At 31.8% G+C, this 22,269-nt stretch overlaps 3 protein-coding genes and 1 pseudogene across 4 annotated transcripts; all 4 read right to left on the reverse strand.

The window, feature by feature from the left end:
- Window positions 1–2,185: 2,185 nt before the first annotated feature.
- LOC145964864 (proto-oncogene tyrosine-protein kinase ROS-like) lies at window positions 2,186–8,570 on the reverse strand. The gene is made up of 3 exons (XM_083088026.1): window positions 8,521–8,570; window positions 8,034–8,336; window positions 2,186–3,479 (listed from the first exon to the last, which is right to left on the reverse strand). The coding sequence occupies exons 1-3, from the start codon at window positions 8,568–8,570 to the stop codon at window positions 2,288–2,290; spliced, it is 1,545 nt and encodes a 514-aa protein (XP_082944152.1). The 3' UTR covers window positions 2,186–2,287.
- LOC145965206 (uncharacterized) lies at window positions 3,736–5,600 on the reverse strand. The gene is made up of 2 exons (XM_083088596.1): window positions 4,256–5,600; window positions 3,736–3,903 (listed from the first exon to the last, which is right to left on the reverse strand). The coding sequence occupies exon 1, from the start codon at window positions 5,578–5,580 to the stop codon at window positions 4,258–4,260; it is 1,323 nt and encodes a 440-aa protein (XP_082944722.1). The 5' UTR covers window positions 5,581–5,600; the 3' UTR covers window positions 3,736–3,903; window positions 4,256–4,257.
- Window positions 8,571–8,610: 40 nt separating the features above from the next.
- On the reverse strand, window positions 8,611–12,896 carry LOC145965207 (uncharacterized; annotated as a pseudogene). Its single transcript, XR_014436647.1, has 4 exons — window positions 12,086–12,896; window positions 9,652–9,793; window positions 8,991–9,084; window positions 8,611–8,847 (listed from the first exon to the last, which is right to left on the reverse strand). The product of XR_014436647.1 is annotated as an uncharacterized LOC145965207 (transcript).
- Window positions 12,897–16,211: 3,315 nt separating this feature from the next.
- On the reverse strand, window positions 16,212–22,015 carry LOC145964865 (uncharacterized). Its single transcript, XM_083088027.1, has 4 exons — window positions 21,850–22,015; window positions 17,427–17,498; window positions 17,063–17,165; window positions 16,212–16,399 (listed from the first exon to the last, which is right to left on the reverse strand). Exons 1-4 carry the CDS (start codon window positions 22,013–22,015, stop codon window positions 16,294–16,296), a joined length of 447 nt encoding a protein of 148 aa, XP_082944153.1. The 3' UTR covers window positions 16,212–16,293.
- Window positions 22,016–22,269: the final 254 nt, after the last annotated feature.

Below are 22,269 nucleotides of genomic sequence, written 5' to 3' on the forward strand. Positions count from 1 at the left end.
CCGGCTGGATCGAGGGACACCTCGAGTTAATGATCTGGTCGGAGCGTTCGATGGGATCGCAGGACGGGATCTGGTCTCAATGAGCCGGCTCGGCCGGCTTTTATACCCGGTCGGCTGCATTCCATAGTACCCCCTCCAAGTGGGCCGCTTGATTAAGGCGAATGCATCAGACCGAGACAGCAAACGAATGTATGCGTGTAAGCGAGACAGCAAGCGAGTGTATGCGTGCAAACGAGACAGCGAGTGAGTGCGTGCGTGCAAGCGAGACGGCGAGCGTCGAACGGACGAGTGAGCGAGAAAACAGGCGCCAGGCAGTACGAGTAAGCGAGAAAGCGAGCGTATGAATGGGTGCGAGAGCGAGACAGTATGGATGGGAAAGGCAAAAGAAAGAGAAGCATGACTGTATTATACTATATTTGTTAGTAAGGGCGCGTATGCGCCGTTACAAATTATAGAGGATATTACTCGCGTTTTCTCTTTCACTCATAAATTTTACAATCAGTTTGTAATTATCGGTTATATATAATGTCGAAAATTAATTATATTTCCATGTTGAAAAAAATATTGTTTATACATACATATATATATATAATCGCAATTATTAGGTTTCGCTTCCATTACTCAAAAACACAAATTAGATATATCATTATATTACGTTGTTTACAATTATGAAAACGTATGTGATATTTTTTAATAATCAAAATTTTATGGAAGGTAAGATTAAAAAATTTCTTTTATCTTCATTGATAAATCTAATATTAAGATTAAACCTAAAAATAACAGAATCAATTTAGAAATATTCTAGAATTATTTTTCCTACATTTATTGAATCGTTTGGAAAATAAGATAAACATTAATTTAATTATATCGGCTAAATAGTATCGACTGGACTCAGTAAGGCATCTTCTATGTTCTTTCTTAATGCTATAATATTTTTTAGACAAAATTTGAAATTTGGTCTAGCATCCGCTGCACTCTAGCAACGTAGCATCAACTGGTACAATGGTGACGGACAGTTAAGAGTCATCGGCAACCTGCCTCCAGCAAGTACATAATTTATCACTCTTTCATCAGTCTTGGCAATATAAGGTTGCTCACCCAACGATGTAATTTCCCACATTAATATCCCAAATGACCAAACATCGCTTTGAGAAGTAAATATTCTGATCATCAAAGATTCGGGTGCCATCCAGCGAATAATTTCGTGACAAAAACTCCGTAATCGAAAGTTTACAAGTTTAAGAAAAACATTCCTGTCGTCCCCCAGCCCCCGTATTCGCCTGACCTGAGTCCCTGTGACTTCTTTCTCTTCCCGAGATTGAAAACTCATCTCAAAGGACATCACTTTGATACGACCGAAAACGTAAAAGCGGCTGTAACCGACCATTCTGAAGGCCATTCGGGTTTCTGAGTTCCAGCACTGCTATGAAGACTGGAAACAATGTCTCAGGCGCTGCGTGGCTTCCCAAGGGAACTATTTTGAAGGAGACAGAGTTAAATTATAGTTAAATTATAAATAAAAGTTCATCTCGAAAAAGTCTCATTACTTTATTTACAGACCTCGTATATATGTCCCATTATAAGAGTAAAAAACATTTAAAATAAAAAAAGTGATTCGTTAGTAAGAGTTTAAAGTAATTTTGTATAAAAATATAACATTTTATGTTATATGATTATGTTTAAATATAATTTCGCAATATATTATCTTAGATATGATTATCATAGATATTGCAAACTTCTATTTATATCAAGCTTTTTATTTTAATCAAATGTTTCCAAGATATTCATCCATCAAAAACAAAAATATGGTTGCAATAACATTGCACTCTTTCCAATATATTACACTGTAATTTTGCTACAATATTTCATTGCGAAAAGCGGACAGCTTAACTTCATCACAATCTTATAACAATAACTCAGCAGAGTTTCGCAATCGATTTGCAATATTGCAATGTTTCAATGAAATTATTCTGCAATATATCCGCAACTTTATTGTGCTGTATGGGTATTTTCATTTGCTTACCAAGTTTGCTACCACGTGTTGAAAAAATAAATCTTTCATCAGCCGGCCATATAAAATATTCCTCATATTCGGGATATCTCAATATCAAGCGAAAGTTGTATAAAGTTCCCGATTGTAAATTTTCGACACGGTATATTACTTCATTGTTATAATTCATTTTAAAATAATTCATTGTTTGCCACTTATCTGCTGCAATATCTTTGTACTCTATTGTAAAAAAGATCGTCATATTAATGTTTGAGATCCATGAAATGTTCATGCTATTTATGCATTGACCCCGCTCAAAGTAATATTGTTTGGTTCTGAGTATATGTGAGCGATCTTGCTTAAACTCTCGTTGTACAAATCGCTGAAATTAATTGGATACACTCGCACGTATATTAAGTAATCTTGTACTGGTAGCGACAAGTTCATCTTTGTGAAAAATCTGCCGTCTGCTATACGTTTCGGCACATTGATAAATTGTTTGCCCTTTTGTTGCGTGCCGTTCACTAATGTAACTGACTTCCAATGCACTTCGTAGGTCACGGCCACACAGTTCAATTTCTTGGGTGGCATCCAATGAACTACTGCTATAGTAGGCGTCAAAGCTAGAACACTTATGTTTTCTGGTGCATTAAGCTTGCCCAAAATAGTTTTTATTGATATCACATTCGAATCCAATGGATTTATTGATAATTGATCAAAGTAAAAATTGCTTAAAGTAAACTTCAACTTGTACTCTGTAAATGGTGTTAAGTTCTGAATCTCGTAATATCGCTCGTACGTCTGCACATTGAATTTCTCAGACTTGTTGAAGTTGTTGTCTGAACAATGGCTTACAGAGATATTATATACAGTAATTGGTAAATTATATTTTTTGCATCCACTCTTTACAACCGGCTCCGGAAGATTCACAACGATGCTGTTTGCCGTTGTATTCACATTCTCTAAATTATAAACTTTTTCGTCAGGTGTCAGACATCTCATTGGAGGATATGGTTGTAAAGATTTATCAAAAGCGTAAATTCTTTTAAATATCCTTTTATCTGATCTTATTGTTATCTTTTCAACATATTTGTATGCATTTGAGACGCTCTTGAGACTTGCATATTTCTTTTTCAAAACGTAGATATATTTAGTATATGGATGCGCTTTAGATGCTAAAATGTAAATGTTTGTTTTGTCAATCGTCATGGAGTGGAAGTAAATGTTATCACTTTTGTTTTCATTGTGTAAAATCTCATTGCACATAGAAACGTTAATGTCTGTCATAAATATGTTATCATCACTTAACCAGTAAATTAACGGCTCCTCATTATTCATGTCATCAATTATTATATCATGAGAAGAATTCTTATAATGAAATAGGCAAGAGGATGAATTTATCTGAACAATTTGCTCATTTTTTCCATCGAGATATTGCATCATATAATGTCTATCATTTATCAAATTGTATAATAGGGAATATAAAATTCTAAAAAATATATAATTATTTTACTCATTATAAAACATTATTTTAACAAAAACAGAAACTTGTATGTAGTAAAATTTCGAAATTCTTATAATTATATAATAACTTATTATTTTTTTTAATTATAATCTTAATTATAAAACCACGTAAAATTATAAAAAAATTACAAATTTGCATAAATCTTTAAGGGGTAATATCACCTTGTGTTCACTAAATCAAGGGTCATTTTCTCGAAGCGATTTAAAATAAATGGAAAGATTTATTGACTTCTGATTTTCTCTACATTAAAGTACAGGTCTTAAGGTATAAAAAAAAAATTTTTTTATATTTTTAAAAATCAAAATGGCGGCACTGTAGCTCTTTGAAAAAAATCCATTTTTCGTCGTTGACCTTGCTGGCCGTACCTCTACAGATCACAATTCTGCATCTGGAACAAAAATCCAAAATTTTTCTGAAATTATGGTCCAAGACCTAGTGAACAGCGTAGGATTTTTTTTATTAATTGATTTAAAAAAAAATGGCGTCGATTTGAAGCAAAAGTTTTTTTTCTTTCGAAAAATTCGATCGAAAATCGGCCATAAAATCGGTAATTTTTAATTAATCAAAAAAATCCTACGCTGTTCGTTGGAGAATGTTATTGTGAAGCTACAGTTAAATTTTGAAGTCAATCGGCTGAAAATTGAAGGCGCTAGTGGTACGGCCAGCTCGAAAAACATGGTTTCGAGATAAACGCGTTTAAAGTTTTAAGTAGTAAAATTTAAATGAAATTTTTGATTTACCTCTAATCTGCGATGCCTGCACCATACAATTGGCCTTCTAGTTGAAGATTCTCATGGTCGTCATCCTTTCTTGAAGATGTTGCGGCCTTGCGAGCTTCTTTAGCTTCTTCAGAAAGGGAGCGCTCAGATAGCTTGATTCGTATGGCATTGGCTTCGGAGCAGAAATTATAACAATTTAATCCAATTGTTATGCCCAAAAGCTTCATGACTTGCATAATTCCAAAATAGCCATCATTGAAAAATATTACAGCAAGATATGCAGCAATATCAAGCACAGTTTTGCCACTGGAGATATTTTTCGGTGCCATTGACCAGACGAGTGCATTGAAGCTTTCGTTCGAGTTCTGAGTAAATCCGCCCAAGCAACGTGTTAGCAACTCATCTTTGCTCAATTCTTCATAAACTGGCTTTACAGCTTCAAAAACTTCCATTGACATGGCAGTATCATGCTTATAATTTTTCAAATTTCCACTTGCCTTCTGTGATTGCCAAGAGCACCACGAAGTCGCACTTTCCGGGCACAAGTGATGTTGAGGCTTTTTATCTGTCGAAATTTTATGGTAAAGCGTGGCCCATATAGCTTTTTTCATATCTTCAAGAGAGTTGCAGTGCCTTCGAATAGCCAAACCGTAATAAATGGTTAACTCGTCAATTAATTTACTAGTTAATCTTCCTCTGCCGCTCAGCCCTTTAGTTTTCTTTACTAAGTTTCTAAGTCGACTGCCCATTCGTTTTTGAACATGATCAATGCATTCTTTTTTTTTTACTGCTGGATATTGTTCGACTATCCCCTTGAAAGTCTTTGAATCGCCATCTCCAACGTAATTTATATAATCAACTTCATTTCTCTCGTTTGCGCGAGAAAACATTTCGATGACAGAGTCAACTTCCATCTTCCCCGCCGATCCTTCGTGATTAGTTTGGCACTCTTCTTCATGTAATTGTTTCCAGTCTTCATATTCAGCGGTGCCTTTTTGTTTGTTCCAATAAGTGCAGGCTTTACAATACTTGCTTTTGACTACAATATCGACGACTTTTCCAGTGGACCACCCAATAAGAGAAACGATTCCGAAGAGAGACGAAAAACCACGACAACGCCATGATCCATCTCCCGACACTGTTATACCATTATTCTTACTAATTTCGATCGATTTTTTTTTCTCTTCTTGGGCAGCTTTTTTCATCGAAGAAAAACAAACCGATTCAGCTGCCTCGTGAATATGATTTATAATAGCAGTATAGCTTTTTTGAAAAACTGGCTGCGGCAAATCCATGAAAGCACAAAATTTTTTGATTCCATTTATGCCAATGCCTAATAAGCGCATAGCATATACACTACCGCTCAAAAGTATTTGCCCACCTAAGATACTTGTGCTCTAATGGCTAGGAATAAATAAAACAATGTAATAATCTTATGAAAAGTATTCATATATAATAAACTAGAATTGCAAGTACAAATTGTACACTTAACTTAACTTATACATTTAACAAAACACTTATACATTAAACTTTTGATTCATCTATATGCCCGCCTTTATTTTTGATTACGGCTTCACAAAGTCTTGGCAATCTTCTTATTAATTTTTCTAGCGTTTCTCTGGATATTTGCTGCCACTCTTCTTGTAGAATTCTCCACAAGTCCTCTCGGGATGTAGGACAAGATTTTCGCACCTGTCTATCCAGTTCATCCCACAATAACTCGATCGGATTAAGATCAGGTGATTGCGGGGGCCATTCCATAACTTTTAAAACGTGTTGCCTTTTCAAATGTTCTAAAAATGTTTTACACAGTTTTGATGTGTGTTTGGGGTCATTATCATGTTGAAAAATAAAGTTTGTTCCAATTAACCGAGTGCCAGAAGGAACAACATTTTCTTCTATGATCTTTTTGTATCCTTCTTTTCGGAGAATTCCCTCTATTTTAATCAAGTCACCCACTGCAGATCCACTAAAACATCCCCATACCATGACAGAACCTCCACCGTGTTTGACAGAAGCCACTGTGCAGCCGTCAGCTACCCTCTCATTAGAATATCGGCGAACGAAGACACGTCTCTTAGTCCCAAAAATTTCAAATTTGGATTCATCACTCCAAAGAACCTTGTTCCAGTCTTCAATTGTCCAATCTTTGTGTTGTTGAGCCCAATTAAGTCTTTTCTTCTTATTTGCAGTCTTCAATAGCGGTTTTGATACAGCTAAACATCCTTTAAGGCCTGCATCTAAAAGTCGTCTTTTTACAGTGGATAAACTAATAGGTTTATTGCGTCTCTCATTGATTTGTGCTGTTATTTCAGGAGCGGTAAGGCGTCTATTACGTTTGCTTTTTATTATAATATTTAAATCATCCCTTGAATTCGTTATTCTTGGTCTGCCTTGGCGAGGATTATTGGTAACTTTGCCTTGAGTAGTGAATTTCTTCACATTGTAGTCAACAGTTCGCCTTGATATCTTCAAATCTTTTGCGATTTGACGATTGCTCTTTCCAGCCATATGAAGCCCGATAATTCCTTTGTTTTGCCCATTTTGATAAATTGAGGGAAAAAAAGTCTTTATAAAAAGAGAGTATTTTAGACAGTTATGATTTTTAGTCAAGTGAGCAGATAACTAAAGCAAAGTTGTATTATACGTCTTACTTCTGTATGCCAAGCTACCAAATAAAAGAAGATCGAAATAATCAAGTGCCTGTCGCGGGTAAAACATAAGTACATTAATTCCAAGAAATGAATCATAGGCGCTATCTTTAGTTTCGTGGTTAATTATCGGTAAATATCAAATCTTATTCAACATAATAGCTATCGATAAGGATGTTATATATGTACATAAACAATAAATATTGATAAAGTCACAATAGAGACTTTTGTTTTAAAATTTTCGATAAAATTTACAGTGGGCAAATACTTTTGAGCGGTAGTGTATAATTCGCCGATTTATTTCGTACGCCTTATTTTCAATTTTAGAGCAACTGTCTATGTATACTGGAGCACAATCATCACAAGTCACTACAATTTTAAAACCTAAGCCTTGCTTACTGGCTTCCGTAAATTTTACGTTTTTATGACAAGTGGAACATACTAAAACTTCAGATAAAATAGAAAAAACTGAGGCGAATTGCAGTATGCGATATCCAAATGTACTATCATAATCGATATCATAATTGTCTTCAGACAATTTTATTTTTTTCGCTGACGTGCCGACGCTCTCAGTTTGCTCCTCCAGTAAGTATCGATTTTGCACTTTCCACTTGCCGGAATTTCTTTTCCTCTGTATTTTCTGGCTTGTTTTAGTCCCTTTACGGGAAGCACAATCTACTTTACTCATTTTCTAAAAAATAAACACAAGATAGATTGATAAACTCACTACAACAACAAGAAACACGTGTGGCTCACGAGTAAGCAAAACGCCATGTTTTTCTCTCCCAACGGATTTTCTGGCATCATATGTTTTTACAGCTCGTAAATTTGAATAGTAGAGACATCTATTAGTCAAATTTTGAATCTTAAAACTATCGACAGTGATTAAGATAGAGAAAAAGACCACAACTGTGCCGCACTCGAGCGCGTTTGAATTAGCCCGCAAAACAGCGCTGCGGTTTTTTTCGAAAAATTGACTTTTTAAATTATTTAAAAAATCTCCTCCCCCATAAAACCTTTTGGATTTCATTTTTGGATAGTTTATCGAGCATTTAAGCCAATAAAAAAAAAACGAAAAAAAAAGTCAACAAGGTGATATTACCCCTTAATGGAAAATTATTTTTTCAGGTGAACGGTAGTAAACGTACCCCATAGACGGTGATACATTTAAATTGTCAATAACAATTTCTGATTTGATAATCTCATCAAATTTAATTATGCCATTTTCCCACATTATTAAGTCGAACTTTACAATACAATGATAGCCGGACCCTTGATAGGTGAAATATAGATTTCTTGCTACCCAATCAATACAGAGATTATTTAGGTAATGATCAAAGCTAGCCATTTTTGTGATATTATTTTCATTAATCTTGAATGTCATTAGGTCATATTGGTTTGTCCAATAAATTCTATTGTCTTGTATCGAATAAACGACATTTGATACATATCTGAAAAAAAGGAACTATAAATGTATAGTAAAAAATTATAGTTGAGATTTCTAATTTTATAGTTATTACTACTATAATGTTGATAATAATAAACTTATGCATAATAATAATAAGTTTAACTTTATAGTTAGTGTTAAAAATAATTTATGATAATTATAACTATTTTTTTTATCACTATACGTACCCTATCATTAAGAAATTAGTAATGTTTAAATCCACGTCCAATATTTCCATACCTATATCCGTTGTGAGTAATAATTTAGGTATTGGATTTTCATGTGTAGTCGACACATTGATTAAATCCGTGTAAGGACCAGCAACAATTTTAGTATGCGCACGTACTCGAAAATAATATGTCGTGTTAGATGTTAGATTGTGCACCGTGTGCTCCAATTTTGTAGTTGTGATATTTTCATCGTCGCAGGTTTGAATCTCTTTTAAGTCCTCGATGAAAAAACATTGCACTGTGTACCCTTGTATTATTTCATCGGTAAATTCAGGTTGGTTCCATCTATAAAAAAATAAAATTTTAGTCATTTTATATTTAACAAAATTATTACGGAATTAACATTTTGATATATTTATGTCGTTGAATTTAAGAAAAAGGGAGAAAAATGAAAGAAAGAATACAAACTGAGAATTTAGATTCCTTACCTCAATGTCACAAAAATGTCGTTTACTTTTTCTGTAAATTGACTGTCGAATTGTACAAATGCTCTGAGAGATGTTGGCTTGCTCCAATAGCTTTCTAGAGATTTTAAGATCGTACATATTAACACAATTATATATATAAGATTAAGTGGATTATCTCAGTAAATTAAAAAAAGAAACAATTTAATGTGAAAATAAAGGAAAGAGAAAAAATAAATGTAAACTATAAAATAAATGGAAATTAGCACAGTATTGACCTTTAAAAAAATAATATAAGAATTTTTTGCGTCATTTAAGATTTAGAAAAGTAATCGTTAATTCATGGCAAAAACGAATAAATAACTTTTAATAAAATGACAAGTACTTTTCGAAAAATTCCAATAGCTTAAGAAATCAGAAGTATAATATTTGCGACTGCTTTAAAACAGAGTAGCAAATTAATAAAATTGACTTTACTTTAAATTATGACAATATTTATGTACAATGTTATGTTTATATTTTGCTTTTCTATTTCTTTTTTGGACGGAATTAGAATTTATATTCTTCTCACTACTGGAAGATATTTTTAGAATTAATTTCCACTCTCTCTTGAATTTAAATTATATTTATACTTTTTTGTCATAGATTTTGTTATTAATGATTTATGCATTTTTTTGCAACTTACCGATAGATTCTGGGATGATAGAAATATTTGCAAGTGTAACTTCATCGACTTCTCGCTCATTTCTCACAGTACTATCAGAATGACTTCGATCAGATTTGAAATTTAGTACATGATGATCATTATTCTCGGACATTGAAATATCCTTCATAAAGTATAACATATGAAAAGAACTAAGTGTGAGTATCGTTGAAGCAGTTGTTTCTGGTGATTTTAATGATAAATTATATAAATTATAAAATTAAACGAAAAATTGCCATTCGTTTTTTGTTTGTTTAATAATACCGGTTTGATATAAATCATTCCTACATGATATAAATTGAGTGATGTAGTTTTATTCATATCGTAAAATCTATTTTTTATTTATGTTTTTTAAGACATCTTGTATATCAAACATAACTCATGTCAAAAAGAAAATCAATGAATAGGTTAACGAGAGTCAATGAAGATTCATAACAGCTTTTAGCAAGTAGTACAAGTGGAAGTATAGCACTTTGCAATTATTAAAACAATTTTGTGTAACGATTTGATTCTTTCTCACGATAGGTTAGATAACTCTTCTCAATTTTACAGCAACTCAAATTTCTTTACAAAAATTTGCCGATATTACTAAAGTTTTATTAATGTTTGTACTTCGAGAATAAAAAGGTTAAAGATATTGTTTCTTTACAGTTATTAATTATTAGTCATAGAATTATATAAATTCTTTTATTTATTACCTTGTCAAGCTTTTTCTCGAATTGTTTCGAATGTTGTTATATTTTTAACACAAACAAATCCAAGAAATAATAAATATAAACCGATAGTATAAACCGATAATGCCTCGATAAAAATATGTGGATATAATTGTATATAAATACGATGATAAAAATATGTGGATATATGTACAATGAAAATTAATATAAATTCTAGCGATAGTTATTGAATATATTGTCGATCGAAATATTAGCGTTAATAGATAGGGGGAGTTCCCCTAGTAGCGGACACTTAAGGTTTTTCGTAGATAAATTAAAAAAATGTATTTTATTTCTTTTATATTTTGCATTAATTATTAGTTAACAATATTAGAAATGAGAATAAATGAACGGAATAATCAACTTTTCTATAATATAACATTTAAATCAGTGTCAAACTTTGGTATAAAATTTTGTACGATCTTGAAGTGACGCCTAGTACCGGACATAGTTAAAATAGATCTCCTAAACACCGTATAACTTCAAAATAATTTATAATGATCACAAATATAATTATCAGAACACTCAGGGATATCAGCATATGCCTCGTGAGCCCATTCCTAGCAGTTGGAGCATTGAATTCAATTTTTTTCATTGCTCTCTAGGCAAACTACACAGGTAGTATCATCGTTTGTATGTTTAGATATTAGTGTTCTAGTTTTCTTTATCTTCTTTGATCGATTTGTCTTTTTAAACTTATTTCTTCACAGACATGCAATACTGACATTTTTAGTGTCTGGCAAGGTTAGAACAAAATATTCTGTCCGAGCCAGGGGACAAAAAATGTATTAAAAAATAACGAATTCGTAAAAACTAGTTTACTTTATGCAAAAAGCACATAGATATTTGAAAACTATTTATCAAAATACTTCATAATACAAGAACACGTATTGTAGACAACAAATCTTCGTAAGTATGACCTGTTTCTAAATTATACAATGCAACGTTTTATCTTCAAACGCATCGATTAACAGTCCTCTTAGCTTGCATATGCAAATCTGGAGTGTGTCGCATCCTGCACGTGGATCATTATACTCTTTCCGCCCTATCACCGAAATAATCACCCAATCGCGTTTTTATTCGCATAGATATGACATATGTCCGATACTAGGTGCCGTCCGGCGCTAGGGGAACTCCCCCTACAATTTCAAGAATGTTTGATGAATGATTTTTTTATTAGACAGATTTTCTATCTCGATATTTAGTAGCTCTGTTCCGTTATATAATTATCCTTAACACAAAGAAATGATGCTAACTTTCTAAATTAATTTCATAAAATAAAATTTACATTAGTATAAAGCTTACTATATATCAATATATATTATTATATATATCTAGGAAAATAAAGAAATTTTAAAAATTGAAGAAAAATAACATAAAATATATATATATATATATATATATATATGGAGAGAGAGAGAGAGAGAGAGAGAGAGAGACAAAATAATACAGTCAAATTTTAAAATATCGTTTTAATTAAATTTAATATACTATATAATATCCATTTGTAATCAAAATTTCGAAACTTTATCCATCTTTTTTTTACAACATCGTACATACTTTTTTCTTTCATATTGAATTGTTTTATTTTATCTTATCTTATTATAGGTAGAATATATAACTTATTATCATTTATTTTTAGTTACACTACTAACTGCAATAACATTTAATTGTTTCTTAATCAAGCGAAAAATATCTCTTACCTGCGTGAAATTTAACTTCGGACATATGGAAACACTTTCTTTCTGGAGGTTGTTTGAAGTGGTATAATCCTTCGACGTGATAGTTGCCTTTGTCAATACTAAACCTTTCAATAAAACACACAAAATTGTTCCAAACATAATTTGCATTTTTCGTAAACGTTTGCACTCAATCGGTTTCCGTTGAATCCTCAATTAGTTGTTTTTCTCACTCTACTAATTCTGATGCGTTAATCGAATTGATATTAATTCATATATATACATATATTTTCGATAAATTCCTTAAAACTCAGTTTTAACGAATTGTAAGTTATTATCTTCTAATATTATGTTGTTAGATTTCTCTTTATGGTCACGATCATAGTATATATCTTGAGATTAAATTAGGGAATTCTTAGTAAGTAAATAATTTCTATTTTTTTTTAGGAGAACAAATGACAATGCAAAATGATACATATTCATTGGATTGTATAGCGAACACAGGAATATAATTATTATCAGCTTTCCTTTTGCACTAATATTATAGTGGAAAAACGTCGATAAAAAAATAACCACAATCAAATTACAAACGATCAAAGAAGTTATAGAATTATAACTTTGTAACTATAATTTTGTAACATTTTTAGCCATATTCAAGCACACGCAGCGTGTAATCGAATTCACTTAAATATTTGCTATACCTTTTATTAATATGTAATTATGACAATTCGTTCGTAAGATTGCGTTACTACATACAATTGTGTTACTACGTATGCTTTTCAAAATCCACTATTTGTACACAATTTTTTATGATATTCATATGATGCAGTTTGAATCAAACGATAAGTAACGCAGTAGTGCGTTTTGGCTAGCGATCACAATAGTAACTGACTTCGAAGGATCAATCTGATCATGTGTTGCCATGACGTTTTATTAGTTGCTTCCGTTGTAATTTATATTTCTCCGCGGAGATACTCGCGTTATTTTGAAAAGAATTAAAATCTTTAAAAATTGTTTGACAAAAAAGTTATATATGTATAAAATAAAAATAGTTCTATGTATAAATAAAAATAATTATATGTATATATAATTGTTTAATGGATTTTATTATAAACTTTTTATATTAATTTATTTCTGAGTATCTTCTCTTTGGCATAAGAGACACGTTTACTATAAAAAGATATTCTGATTATAAGAAAAGTAATAATGAATTTAAAAAAAAATGATTTATACGTTTTCTGTGACATTCATATAATGCAGTTTGAATCAATACGTACCGTTTTTAGTATAAATTTAGTATTTCTAGTATAAATAAATACAAATTTCCAATAGCACATAAATAACTAAAATAAATAAAATAATTGTACGAGTTATTATTATCGTTATTTGTATTGAATAACCTTTTAATATAATAACGTATATAATATAACTTTACTTAATATTAACTTAATATAATATACTTAATATGATATATAATATAATATGATATAAAAAACTTATAATATTAATTACTTTATTATTTTAATTATACTATTGTAATTTTATATACGACAATTTTTATATGCGCCAGTGTGTATTAGTGCATCCAATCAAATTCTCTCTTTCTTCCGCTATAAATCAATTACATTTTCCAAAAAAGTGATAAACTTTAATTACGTGAAATATAATTGAAAATAATTTTGTAATGCTCCGGTCTCCTTTTGTGACTTATTCAGTCCATCCATATATTAAATGATATAGGGGAGACCGGGGATAAAAGTAACATTTTTTGTATTATAGGTCACTAATTAATTATCGTTAGAGATATAAAAAAAAAGATTATATGTTAAAAATCTCCATTTATTGCTCTATTATTATACCTATGTTTCAATCTCAAATGATAGATATTTAAAGAGCTACTATAGCTTTTCGCAAGTACGATTGTTACTTTTATCCTGGGGGCCTGGAACGAAAGTAACATAGTCTGGGGATAAAAGTACCAGTTCTTATTTTCGGGAAAATAAAATAAATATGACTTTTTTCAATTTAAGGCAACTTTTATTATAATCTTTTATTAAGCAAGATAACTTTTTTATAAATTTGTATTATATTATATTAAAATAAAAAATAAAATAAATATTTATTTTTATTATCTTTGAAAAACTTAAAAGAAATAATCTTCGTTAAGCAAAATAATTATAAGTAATATCATAAAATAATTATACTTAATATCACAACAGTCTTGTACTTTTTTAAGTCTAAATAATAGTTTAATTCTAAATAATAATGTAAAAATTGTATGATAACTACTTATACAAAAGAGATTGGTATCTATTCCGAATCACAATTATGGCATACGTAATAAGAATCGCCTTTGGTACAGTTATTATGAGACCAGCCCTTATACTTTAAGCATTGAAACGTGTTACTTTCGTCCACAAAGTGTCGTGTTACTTTTGTCCCCAAGCACATTTTTTTTAGAGTAAAAGTATTATAACCTAAATATGATGCAAGACTTAGCCAAATAAACTATAAAAACTTATGAATACATTTTAGAAGAATACACCGGCAAATAATTACGTCAATATATACACTTTAATTAGGCATAGATACAAAAAAAATTAAAACAAGAAATACTTAGGTGAATAATGCAAATACACTAATTTCATTCCTGCATGTGCAACCGGCGCGATCGTTCTACAACAATTAGCTGAAAAGGAAGAGAATCGGGGCGTACGTGTTTGACTACATAGTACAAATTATTCAACGTATTGTGTAGTTTATTACGAGGCTTGTTACTTTCATGACGTTGTTACTTTTGTCCCCAGTCTCCCCTATTTAGAAAGTTATATTCCAAATTAAAAAAGGTACTACTAAAAAAATTCTACTACTAAAAAAATAAAAAGATAGAAATTTATCCATAGAAAATTTCATTAAAGAGAAAAGAAAGAAGAAATTTTTTTTCATGAACTTTTGTTCTTTGTATTTGTATAATAAAATCCTTAAAAATGGCGTGCGTTTCATTAAAGATATTTGCATATTAATATGCGATAGAGAAAAAATCGAAGTAGCTAGGGAAAAATGAGAATCTCCGAAGACGGATAATCTGGATTAAATTGGATGAACGAAGATGTGAGTAGAATCAGAAAGAAATTTCTCTACGTTTGTCCTCACCGTATCTCTTCTTTGATTCACGCGATCAATTTGCTAGAATTTCTCGAAAGAAAAAAAAGATCATCCGATACATTCTTGTAATTAGAACTTGACAAATTATACAAAAATAGATTTACGTCGAACAAATCATTGAACGATCCGATTACGATTACATAACTAAGAATTTTTCTGCATTGATATAGCGAAATCCGATTGGTTTTCCCTCTCATATGGACTATTATTTTCTAAACACGTGATATGTACAAATTTTAAATTTAGCGAACTACAATGGTCATCGTGTTACTGTTTTACTTTGTTCCATTTAACGAGGATTTATTCAAGGAAAATTACAATTGCCAGAGGAAAAGTACAATCAGTCCCGCGAGAGAAATATATGTATTATATAATAAATCTAACATAAGCTTTTTCGCAAAACATGGTCTGTACAATTTCTATTCCTCGACTGTTATCTGTCAACTTCGAGAGAATGGAAGGCAAGTAGAGGAAATGTAAATAATGTAAAAGTCGATGTACTCTCCGATTGATTTGAATTAAAAAGACGAGAATTTATCTATATAAATAAATATGAATATCTCTTTTATCCGAGATTTTTAGAATTTTAATTTATTTTTTAAAGAATTTTTTATTTTATTTTTGAAAAACGCTGTAAGCTTCTCATTAATTTCGTGAAATTTCACGAGCAAACGAGAATTCGGACAATGGATTATTTGCATTAAAGCTAATGTTTTTTATTTATATTTGCGGAATTTACGAGTAAATGAAAAGAGGAAGATCCTTTTGCGTTACTCATCGTCGCGCGAAGAAATCGTAAAGAATCGTCAACTGAAATGACGATGATGATGAGAACTAAAAATAGTATAAGCGACGAGAGGCGCCAGGATGCAAATAGATAAATTCGATTTTAGCGTTATTGTCGGAGTCATCGCGATTTTTCTTCAGTTTCGATAAATAACAGGCAAGCAAGGAAAAAGGCGATCTTTTTAAGTGCAGACGAAAACGATATTTTTATTTTGCGAAAATATTTGATATAAAAGAGGCTCTTATGTATTATATTATATATAGGAGTTCCATTAGGACTTTTACTCCGCACAAATCGGACCTGCGCAGCACTCTCGGTAAGGCTTGCTGAGATCCAATTCTTTCCAACCGATTTGCTTTCCTCCTGCACATTGGAATAAAGGACATCTGGAGAGAAACATAATTATAATTGAATATTGTCGAAATTCAACGGGATTAGAAAATAAATAAAGTAAAATTAAAAAGGATAATTAATTTTGACAGGAAACTTTATTTATTATTAAATAAACAGAAATATCATTAATGTTATTATATCTATTGCCACTTGGAAGAGAATGATATGAAATTTGTAAATGGTAAGTAATACACAAGATATCTCTCTTTTCATAGAGTATCGTCTTGTTGCAATATAACTAAAATAAACCGTATAAACTTTTTGATTTATTGGCAAATAAAACATATTTTATAAATCATGTACTTTCTCAGTATCGCAATCTCAAGTAGACTCTACTCCATTGTTTCTTTTTTTAATTTTTTTTAAATTAGATGATCAATCGTGTATCAATTATATTATTATTGTCGCGCATTTCGTGAAAATCGATTTGCAATCAATTGCAAAGTCGAATGTCGGGATAACCGGTTAACAAAAGCTCGTTATGTAATAATCGGCTTGCTTGAATAGATAATTAAACGATGGAAAGCACCAATTAAAAGCGACGCGATTTTTTTCTTTCAGAATATCAGGTCAGGATATCAAGTCTCTTATCTCTACAGGGGTAACGAGAAGATATTTGAAGAAGAAATAATTTGAGAAATAAAACTTGGACTCACGGAACCATTATTATTGTAGTATCATTACGACAAGTGACCGTTGAGCATTGACGAATGTGTTCACCCACACTTAGAGTCTCGTTCTCAAAAAACGGACAGTCACCTATATAAATAAAATCCTAAGAGTAAATAAAATCGTATCATCATTCGCACCAATCACTCATATGCTAGAAATATCATTAGCCTTATAACATTCGTTTTCGGAATATTTATTTAAAGGACAGTATCTCGCTTCTCCAAATCGTTCGCGAAATCTTAAGCTGCTCCACCACGTATAATACCATTTATTTTTAATTTCGTGGCGTCCGGATTTACATCTCTTCTTCAATATATTTTTTTAATCACCAAGTTATTGCAAACTTACCTAGTGTAGCGTGAACGAACAAGCCTACCAGCAACAAGATCACGAAGTGATGTTTCGTCGTCTTTTCTCTTGCTTAGAAAAATATCAGGAAGCGAAGGCAACAATCAGACAAATTGTAAATTATCTCTTCAGGTCTTATACAGGGTTTGCCAAAAGTGTGGAAACCCCTTAATATTTCGAAAAATACGCATTTTTAAAAAAAATGTTTCATACAAAAGTTATAGGGTTTTATGTGGCGCATTACACAGCAACATTATTATGACCTCGAATAGCGTTGTCAAGGTTATGTGAAGGTCACGTCCAACTTTTTAAATGGGACACCCTATATGCTTTTGCATATTCTTGTAGCTTATCTCGAGAGCTTTCCAAAACACTATAATTAAGTTAGTTTTCATTAAGTACTTTCCGAGTTATGAGGCTTGAAATCATTTCTTAATTTTACATAAACCATAAAATATCTAGTAAAATATTCATTTTTCGATTATCTTACCTTAATACTTTTATGTACAAAATAATGAGAGGAATCAATTGGTGTAAAGAAAAAACATAGTTGTTTCTAAGAAAAAATATGTAATTTGCAATTAACAATTACATATTTTTTTTTTAAAACAACTATGTTTTTTCTTTACACCAATTGATTCCTCTCATTATTTTGTACATAAAAGTATTAAGGTAAGATAATCGAAAAATGAATATTTTACTAGATATTTTACGGTTTATGTAAAATTAAGAAATGACTTCAAGCCTCATAACTCGGAAAGTACTTAATGAAAACTAACTTAATTATAGTGTTTTGGAAAGCTCTCGAGATAAGCTACAAGAATATGCAAAAGCATATAGGGTGTCCCATTTAAAAAGTTGGAGGTGACCTTCACATAACCTTGACAACGCTATTCGAGGTCATAATAATGTTGCTGTGTAATGCGCCACCCTATAAAACCCTATAACTTTTGTATGAAACATTTTTTTTAAAAATGCGTATTTTTCGAAATATTAAGGGGTTTCCACACTTTTGGCAAACCCTGTATATCGTTCCTTCCTTCTGATACCGTAGAAATGAGATGCAATATATATATTGTTCGGTAAAAAAACCAATCGCCAGCATTGCAAGGTTTAGGTCAATAATATATGCGGAATGTATTCTTGACCCAAACCTCGCAATGCTAGTTCTTGTATTTTTCATTGTAGAAATAAGATATAAAATATTCATATATATATTGTATCTTATTTCTATAAAAAAAAACAATCCCCAGCATTGCAAGGTCTGGATCAAGAATACATACGGAAATTATGTCTAATCGACAAACAGCTGTATTATCCATATTTATGAAACGATTTTCAAAAATCTACTAAGATTGATAAGTTAATAATATTCATATAAATGTATTTTCGTCTCTTTAGTTTCGTCAAACTAGAAACGAAAGTAAAACATATGCAAATAGAAATATACATATATACAAAAGATTAGAAATACACGAGGATTCACAAAAAACTTTGCTTTAAAATATAGAATTAAATTATTCCCCGATAGAACCACTCATTATATGCAGGCTCTTTATCAACTATTTGCAACATGTGTATTCTAGATCATAAGTCGTCAAAGACTCGAAGACAAATATGACGATGATCGCACCGAGTTCGACCATGAATAAATCAGTCACTAGGAAGTCCTGAAGAAAAATTCATCGAGGATCCACTAAATCTCCTTCAAGATGACTAAATCTATTTCTTCGACATAAATATCCGTCAGATTTTTTATAAGCTCACCCACAAAATATGTATACACATCTAAAAACTAAAAAGAATTAATTGTTACGTCCGATGGACGTCGCAATTCTTTTCTTTCTTCGAAACCATAAAAAACTATTCGATAACCATGTGCGCGGGTAATTCTTGGCGATATCTGAACCAAGGAAATGGGAAATAATACATAAGCCTAGACTACGCGAACAGCCTGTCGCTATAAATAAGAAATTGCACTAAAATAAAGAGCTGTAATAAAATCGAACTGTCGCATATGTTTACAGTTGGGACGTCCATTAGAACCATTGAAACTCTAGAAACAAAGCGATCCTTCTTAAGAATCGCGCCAACGATAAACATATGTATATCTAATGCAGCAGATATCTGAGGCCAAGAGACTCGAAGCAATAAATAAATAAGAAAAGTTAGAGCTAAGGATGGCCAGTCGTTGTAACTTAGAAATTCTAAACAAAAATCGGAATCAGAGCCGCATAAAATTTTTTTTTATAGCGCTACACACGTGGAGCTATGAAATCGGAAACTCTTCTGTTATAACAAAAGGCCTGCAGTATTCTAGGCAGGCTATCAAAAAAACGGGAGAGAAACTAAACAATTCGCCTGACCACACTTAAGGGCTAGCCAAAACGCGAGAAGACTCGCGAGTCATAAATCTGTTCGCTAAGCTCCCACTCTCTGCTGGATAGAGCCAAATCTTGAACCAAAAGGGCCAAATAAAAATCTTAAAAACGCCTCTCCTTCCAAAATCAGTCTCCTTGCTCCTAAGAAGGGAGTAACTGAAATTATCTCATTCGCCCAAAAGGGATTCCCACTATCCAGAAAAGAGGAGGAGCAATAACTTTAAAAACTCAAGCGCAAGGCGCAGCACGCGCCAGTTGACAGTTCAGTACGCTAATCTTTCCGACGAGGTGCAGTGCAGTTGACAGTTTAGTTCACAGTTCCAGTCAAGATTCAGTCTCAAGATTTCAGTCATTCAATCTTAATTTATTTCAAATTATATAGCCTCGGGGATCCTCTTGCGTTATGCAATTGAGTTATTAATCTGTTTTATATCACCGTCAAAAAGGATTTTGTTAACATTTAATTGTGCATCGTGTGAATTTTCTGGTGAACATCTCCATTACTCAGCTCTTCATGTTATAAAGCTCCGACCTCAGCCATTGCAATTCTATCAACGCACTCATTTTTGTGATGCCAACGAGTAGTGAGTAAAATTGAGTGATTTTTATTTTTTATTTTCTCCCTTTCCTATACCTTACTATCTCACTATTTAAAATCTATGTCTGACAAATAATTCTAAACGGTTTAATAACCATTAAATTTTTACTAATTACTATCAATCAATCAATCCTTGTCTCACTCCTCCCCCTGTCTCATTCCTTGTTCTCTCTAATTCGCCTTGAATCTCCGAAAGGTGGTTCGCGAACGATTCCCCGTTCGCCTAGTATCTCCGCAAGGTGGTTCGCGATTACTCCTTATTTCTCTTTATTAGCTCTTTCTGATTTATTTAGCGAGAATTTATATTGTTTTCTATCTTTATATCTCGTTTCAGTCCTTCTTTATATATATTTAACTCTTCATTTCTATTATTTTTTTTCCTTTTCTTCCTTTCATTTTCTTTTAATTTCCCATCTTTATATTATTATTATTTTTTTCTCTTCTCTTTATATTATTTTCCTTTGTGTTATCACTACTTTGGGAGAAACCGTTGAAATAGATGAATAATTTTCAAACTTAGACTTGGCGAATCCCTTATTTTAATTTTGTTATTGTATTTTAATTTAGACCTGTGTTTCAGCGAATTTAGAAAATTTTAATTCTAACTATAACACATATGAGCAAGCGACGAATTCTATACTTTCTTTAATGAGTAAGCGTTATTCATACTTTTATTACACATTCATTTTTTTATTTTTGTCTTATTTCTTATATTTTATTAATTATATATATTGTAATAACCAGTCAGAACCTAACTCTTAACGTAAATTCCTCTCTGTACATTCTGACTGATGACCTCCGAACAATTGTAACACCCGCGAGAATATACACATACCCACACACACACATATTTATAAGCGCTAACAAGTATTTTCATTCTTTCTTGATCTCTTTAAATATTATATTGTATTTTTAATTTAATATATAATTTAATTATTTAACCCGTTCTCTTCCCTAAATCCTGAGATCGCACTAGGTCCCATCCCGCGTAACAAGGATTAAATTCCTTTACCGAAAAGGGACCACCGAGCGAATAGGCTTAAAACGCAGCGTTAAAGAGACGGTCGCTGACCTGTGTCAGGCCCTTCACATTCGTTCGATCCGATCCATACACATGCCCGAATAAAGTGTGTCACGGGGTAAGTAAGTTACGTTCTTCCATACGGCCCATCCACTTCAGGGTCTGGACGTAACATAATCATTGTCATTACTTGTACATTTTATTATTTATTATTTATTTATATTATTTGTCATATTGTTTATATTCATTTAATTATCACATGTTAATATTGTAAGGCGCAATTTTCCAAGGCGGGCGGTGTTTCGTATTATTTCAATTTGCTTCATTTCATATATTTCCACATATTTCATTATACGTCTCTAGAACGAGCTATTTACTATTCTTATATCTTATATGTTATTGAAAGTTATTATCATGTATTACCTCCGGCTTCGAATCGATTGTTATGAAATGTGGCCGCTACAGAAACGAGATGATCGTGAGATCTCGTAAATTCTCGGAACATTCGAGATTCAGGAGATTCGCGGTATATAAGCTTCTCGGAGCCGGTGTACAGGGTCTTGCTAATCATACCGCCGCCACGAATCATTCGTTAGAGCAAGTACCATAGTAATTCTTACAATAAAGATAGAAATTATTAAAAAGAAAAGAGTTTATTACACACACTTTATTGATGTTGCCATCTTCTTTTGCCATCTACCAGCCTGGTGTAGCATATAGCAATCGCGGGAGGCATAATAGGTATGTCCGGGCAGAGCACCTGAAATCGTGCTTAACGGGTCCAGGTTCAATACGAGATAGGATAATTATGCGCGAAAAAGAGTTGGTGAACTTCATTTTCCT

The sequence above is a fragment of the Camponotus vicinus genome, unplaced genomic scaffold (genome assembly GCF_025532165.1).
Source record: "Camponotus vicinus isolate PSW18456_S1 unplaced genomic scaffold, iyCamVici1.0 SCAF_14, whole genome shotgun sequence".
Classification (NCBI taxonomy): domain Eukaryota; kingdom Metazoa; phylum Arthropoda; class Insecta; order Hymenoptera; family Formicidae; genus Camponotus; species Camponotus vicinus.